This window comes from Crocodylus siamensis, chromosome 3, assembly GCF_052110815.1.
Source record: "Crocodylus siamensis isolate JL-2025a chromosome 3, ASM5211081v1, whole genome shotgun sequence".
Taxonomy (NCBI): Eukaryota; Metazoa; Chordata; order Crocodylia; family Crocodylidae; genus Crocodylus; species Crocodylus siamensis.
The window spans coordinates 26,065,258-26,071,296 of NC_143397.1; the positions used below are offsets into that span (position 1 = coordinate 26,065,258).

The following is a 6,039-nucleotide window of genomic DNA, read 5'->3' on the forward strand; positions in this document are numbered from 1 at the left end:
TCTGATTTAGCTTGTGGACTGGCCCCACACACTCATTTGGCCCACAGGACCAAAAGACTGAGCATCACTAGTCTAGATGATTAGAATTCGAAAGAGGGAAGTCCCTTAAACACAACTGCTATTAAAAGATCTCTCCCCGAAGAATGGGATTTCAATTCCACTAGTGACTACACATTTGACAGGATAGTAGGTAGGCTTATCAAATAGGCAGGCTGTAGATTACTGAAGGCTCTGAAGCTTAAAGCCAACGCCTTCAGCTCCCAAAAAAACCTGATGCAATGTGTCACCAAGAGATGCATGTAAAAGGAGTTACCACATTTTCATAAAGTTAATTTCCAGTTAGATTTCACTGAGTGAGACTCAAAGCAAAATACATCACAGTAACCTTGGACTGCAGTAGTTTATTTACAGGACCTCAAAAATAAGCACTGAGGGCATCAGCAGGTGTCTTGGTTCTAGACTCCAGCTTGGAATCCTTTGTAAAATACTCAAAATGTCATTGTGGATTTACCTAATGTAACAAGATTTCCCATAAACTGGCCATATGTACATCAACCACAGCCACTAAACCTAAGGCAGAAATGAATTGACCAAAGTTCTATTACTTGCATTATGCAAGATGTTAAGCTAAATTATTACAGTGACCTTTCTCCTGGCCTTAAAATTCTAAGGGTTTGATTTTACCACATCATATACCATATGGTGATCCAGCCATAATCTTACATTCCAATACAGAAACTATTGTAGATTAGGCCTAATGCAAATAAATTGGCTTCAAAGTATATCTTAACTGACTTTTGCTGTCACCTTAATGATGCCAGCTTTTCTTTGGCCTCCTCTTCCAAGAAGGGTTCCATCTTCATTAACACTCTGAAGGATGGAATTAAATGTACTTTTCCTAAATCTGCAGATGAGACCAAGCAGGGTAGAGCTTTGGATGACAGGTTTAGGATTCCAAAATAGCCTTGAATACTTGGAAAAGTGGTCTGTAATAAACTGGATGAAATTCAACAGTTAAATACAGAAATCTGAAGTGACAAATGACTAGCTAGACTATAATACTGCAGAATGAAACCTGGGTGGTTTAGTGGGCTAGTTGAATATGAGTCAGTGGTACAGTATCATTGCAGAAACAGCCAGCAGACTACTGAGATGCATTAGCACATCACATGGAAGTCACAATGCTGTTCTTCCACTCTATTCAGTATTAGTGAGGCCCTACTGGGGTGCTGTGCACAGTTTGGAACATCACACCTCAAGAAAGTTGCCACCAAATTGGCAAGTGTCCACAGATTGCAACAAATAACATCTAACATGTAGAAAACACAAACATAAGGAAAGGTTACAAGAATGGAGATTAAACAGAGATTATTTAGGCAGGACAAAAGCATGTCTTTTCAGGTATTTATAAGAGTCAGGATACAAAGAAGGATGTTCTAACGAGGATGGTGATCAACTATTCTGTTTGTTCTGTCTCCTGTACACACGGAAATGAGTTTAAATTGGAAAAAGGTGCATTGGAAAAAGGTGCATTAGGTAAAATTTAACCACACTTTAATTACCTGGGTAATTTAGCACTGGAACAGATTATCTGGAAAGACTATGGAATCTCCATTACTGATGGCACATCTACATGTTCATTAACATGCTTTTGGTAATGCCCATTAAATTTAGTACATATCTCCAGCGTGAGGTACTAGAAAAAGGCGTATTAGCCTATTTTAATAAGCATTAGCAAAAGTGCATTTTTTTTTGGTGATGCTTTAATGCGCATTAAAATAGGCTAATGCACATTAAAGCACATGTATGGACACACCCTGAAAATTTTCAAGTGCAGATTAAATGGCTGGAATAGTTTAGAGAGAAATGTTCCTGCCATGAACAGGAAATGAGTCTGGATGATTCCATAAATGATTATGATTCTATAAATTCTTACTATATTCTATCTATGCAGTAGCCTGGAAACCACCTGAAGTTTTATCCTGTATAATAAATACTATGCTGAGGTATAAAAAACCTGAAGCCCTGCCTTTAACCAGAAGGGCAAAGAAACACCTAAACTGCTTTAGAAGCCGCATAGCCTACAGTAAACCAGTACCAATTACAATGTTATTAGCTCCTTCACGATGAATCCAGTAAGAGTTAGACTAAAGATGAATCTTGTCTATTGCTCCTGTCTTGGTCTTTTTGAGGAGGCAATATAAAAAAAAATGGTTAAAGCCTATTAATATTTGGATGACGGATTTGTAACTGATTGGAGGTATGATCACCTTAACTGGTTCTAAGTAACATGTTCAATTTATGTCCACTATCTCAATGCTTATGTTGCTGTCTAAACACATTCATATCAGTATTTAACATCGGGGGATTGTTTTTCCTTTCAGCAAGCGTTCATTTTACTAGGAAAAAGTTAAGGGGATTTTGCTGATTCTCTGAGGCAGGCAGTATATTACCTCAGAAATAACAGACAATGGCTCTCGAAGGAGAATAAGAAGGGTGTGGGCGGAGCAGGCCTGAAGTAAGGGACTTAGTTAGCCATCTACCTGAGGTCTGGCCATTAAAAAAAAAAAAAGACAGTAATTTACATAGTAAGGGGACTTTTGCAAAAGGCTCTGTAAAATAGCTGTTCGCATTACATTATTACAATTTGTTTCTAACACAATACTCAGAAGGGCTCCAACCAGATTGGTACCCAACTATACTAGGTAGTATACTCTCAGTGCATTCTGAAAAAATGTGTGTGGGTTTCTCATCCTGGTTCAGCAGCAGAAAGTGCCCAGAGAATATACATAAAAAAGATACATCAGCTTCATGTAAAACAATGAACTCTATGATATCTTGCTACAAAAGGCAACTGGAAGGAAGAAAAACATGCCAAAATGATACAAAACAGTCTGAGCCTGTTTGAATCGTTAGCACTATTTCAGACCTAGCTACAGAAAGACAACCACGTACAGCTAAAATGTACATATGCTAACCAAGTCCTTGCCACATGTTTGCCTGTCATTTTGGTCAAGTCAATGCTCAATTAAAATGTGTTTAGAACAAGTTATTATTCACATATATACATAAATACACACACACACACACACACACACACACACACACGGAATAAGAGATGCTCATAAACAGAGGTAAATGGACCTGAATGTACTAATTTATCAGATACTTTATTTCAGGGGCTTTCATATTTAGTTCTCTGAAAAACAAAGCTTCATTTAAAAGAGTCTATCAAATTATTAAAATGTTTTGCAGCAACTATGGCATATACGCAATGCAATATGATAAATAGATAAGACAGATTAAAACTATGTTTTATAACAAAGTATACAGATTCTTCTCTAATTAAAATATTAAATTAATTATGTATAAAATTGCTGCTATACAAATGGAGGAAGAAAATGAACATTCATATTGTATGTAATGATGCCTATTTCAAATTATATAACTAGCTGTGATGTCTTGCTGGGGCACACTTGATTTGCTTCTTTGTGCCTTGGTTTTCTCTTCTATAAACTGGGAATAGTACATGTCTTGGAGGAACATTAGGCTTAGTGCATGTTTCTAACATGAAGACATTCTAAAACAGAGGTCAGCAGTCTTTTCAGGAGACAGGCAAAAGTGACCCAGTTTCTGATAGACACAGGCATGTGAGTGGGCACTAGGACCCAGTAATTGCCACTGCTTTTCTCCAAAGTGGCACACAGAGTGATTCTACCCTGGATGATTTTCCCCATAGCAGCTCCCTGCCATCAAATGCCACTGAAGCACCAAGTCCTCTAGTCAGATCAAGTACCTCCATGGACCAGATGTGGCCTACTGGATGCAGGTTGCCAACCCTGTCTGAGTAAATTACATTAATACCTGGTCCTTATTTCAAAACTACATGCCTTTGGCAGGCAGTACAAATGAAATTCAAAGGGGTCCCATATGCAGCTCTAATTGGGGGCTTACAGCAAAATATCTGCCAATTTAAAATTACCAGAGCACACAGCATCTTTTTTCTATTATGCTACATTACAAATGAGTATCTAAATTCGCACGTAGCCAAATAACTTCTTTATTCAGCAGCACCCAAAACTGAAGTAGCAGACTCAGAGCATTGCCAAATATGATCTCTAATTTTAAAAAGACTTATAGATATGATACAAAGTTATCAATCAATATGAAAGAAACAGGTGCCACTTCCACTACTGTTTTCTCAGAATTGGGGTATTAATGTTTAAGGTTTCACCATTCTCAGAAAATGGCAACCTCATTTTGGGTTGTGAGTAGAGTATTTCAAAACTTATACAAGGTTTATGATGACAGAAGAATAGGGTTTTAAAGGTAATCTGTAGTAGATGCCTAAATAAACAGAAAACTATGCAGTTAGAAGAAATTATTGGGCATAGATGGGAATCATGAACGCCCAATTCTACAAGCTTGTACACATTCTCTCTTAAGGAAATCCAAGTATTGCAGTTGCACCGACCACATGCATGTTTGCAGGGTAGGGGACTCAGCAGCTCACCTGCTGGCAAAATTCTCACCAGTTCAGTTTTAGAAACCCATCTATATGATGTATTAATAGCTAGAGTTTAAAATTAAGCATTTCCTCAAATAGAAAGGTCAAAACCCTGAAGATAAACAGATCTGCTTTACAATAAAGTACTCATAACAGGGCTCATACTAGAAAACATTCTGGTGCTGCTCTGTCACAATGACACTTAACTGAAAGCCATACAGATCCCTTAAGTCAGTGGTTCCCAATCTGTGGTACAGGTGCCACCAGCACTATGCAGACAACCTGTCAGTGGTACACATTAACAGATTTATTATAATTACTTTATATGAGAAAAATCTGCTAGTGCTACTTAAAGTTTTATTGTTTTAAATTGGTGATGCGTAATCTTTCAGAGTTTGGGAACTGCTGCCTTAAGTTATTCCCAACTAGCACCCTACTTCCATTACACCGCTGGGCCTATTTGGTCCCTTTGCTTCCATCCCTTCACCCCCTCGGATTTCTTGATAAGCCGTGTGCATCCAGGGTGGCAACACCGCTGTAGCTTCTGAAGCAAAACGCTCAACTCCTTACAACCACAGAGACTGAAAAAGCCTCCACATTCCCCCCACCCCACCCTTGCTGAGGCGAGGTTTACTCCTGGGAGGCTGTGACTGCACAGCGAAGGGCTTGGTCGCCTGCGCTGCGCTGCGCAGCGCAGTGGGGAAGGCCCGCAGGCACCCACGCCACCCCGGCCACCTCCACGCGTCGGGAGGGACCTTGCCAAGTACCAGCCTCTCGCGTCCCAGAGGAGCGGAGCGACAGGGAAGGGACCCATCGGGGTGTGACCCGAGCGACCTGAAGCCGGGAGCAGGTGGGGGCCCTTCCCTTTAGCGCCGCAGGAGGGGAGGGGAGGGGAGGGCCGGGCCCCGGGAAGGGGAGGGGCTCCCGCCCGCCGGCCCCGGTACCTCGGCTGAGATCGAGCGGGACGTTCTCCTCGCCGCTGTCGTTGCGCCCTGCGGGGAGAGAAACAACAGGGTCAGGCGGGGCGGAGACGGCGTTCGCCCCCCGGGCCGGGCTGGGCCGGGCCGGGCCGGGCCGGCGCTTACCTCGGATGCGGAGGTGCCGGAGCGAGCGGGCGCGGAGACTCACCGCCATGTTTACGGCCCGCAGTCACAACACCGGAAACCTCGCGCGCTCTCGCGAGAGCCGCGGCCCCGCCCCCCCGCCCCACCCATCGCGGGTACGTCACGCCGCCCAGCCCCGCACGTGGGTCCCGGCGGCGGGGGGCGTGGTTTTCGTCGAGACGCGCAGTCGTTGCAGCGGGGGTCGGTTTCAGTCTCGGCGGGGGCAGGCCCAGGGGTCGTGGCTGAGGCTGCAATGCGAGACCGTCTCGTGGACGCTTCGGCTGATCGCTGCAAAACGATCGTGCAGTGCAAACAAATATGCTGAGAAATCTTCTTTATCTTCCTCCCTAATGTAGCAGGGAGCAATGGAGAACTGGGCTGTCAAAGTTAAAGCATTTCTTGATTTCGAGGCCAGCGGTGGTCAGGAAG

At 42.9% G+C, this 6,039-nt stretch overlaps 1 protein-coding gene across 2 annotated transcripts in view; it reads right to left on the reverse strand.

Annotated features, from left to right (window-relative positions):
• The window catches only part of RICTOR (RPTOR independent companion of MTOR complex 2), a 159,403-nt gene extending 153,740 nt beyond the window's left edge, over window positions 1-5,663 (reverse strand). Inside the window, exons 1-2 of one of the 2 annotated variants that reach the window (XM_090037977.1) lie at window positions 5,593-5,663; window positions 5,452-5,499 (exon numbers count right to left, since the gene is read on the reverse strand). In XM_090037977.1, the coding sequence (XP_089894103.1) occupies window positions 5,452-5,499; window positions 5,593-5,641 (97 nt within the window). In that variant the 5' untranslated portion in view covers window positions 5,642-5,663. The remainder of the gene's footprint in view (window positions 1-5,451; window positions 5,500-5,592) is intronic. The other variant, XM_090037978.1, reaches the window with a different exon arrangement.
• Between the last annotated feature and the right edge of the window lie 376 nt (window positions 5,664-6,039).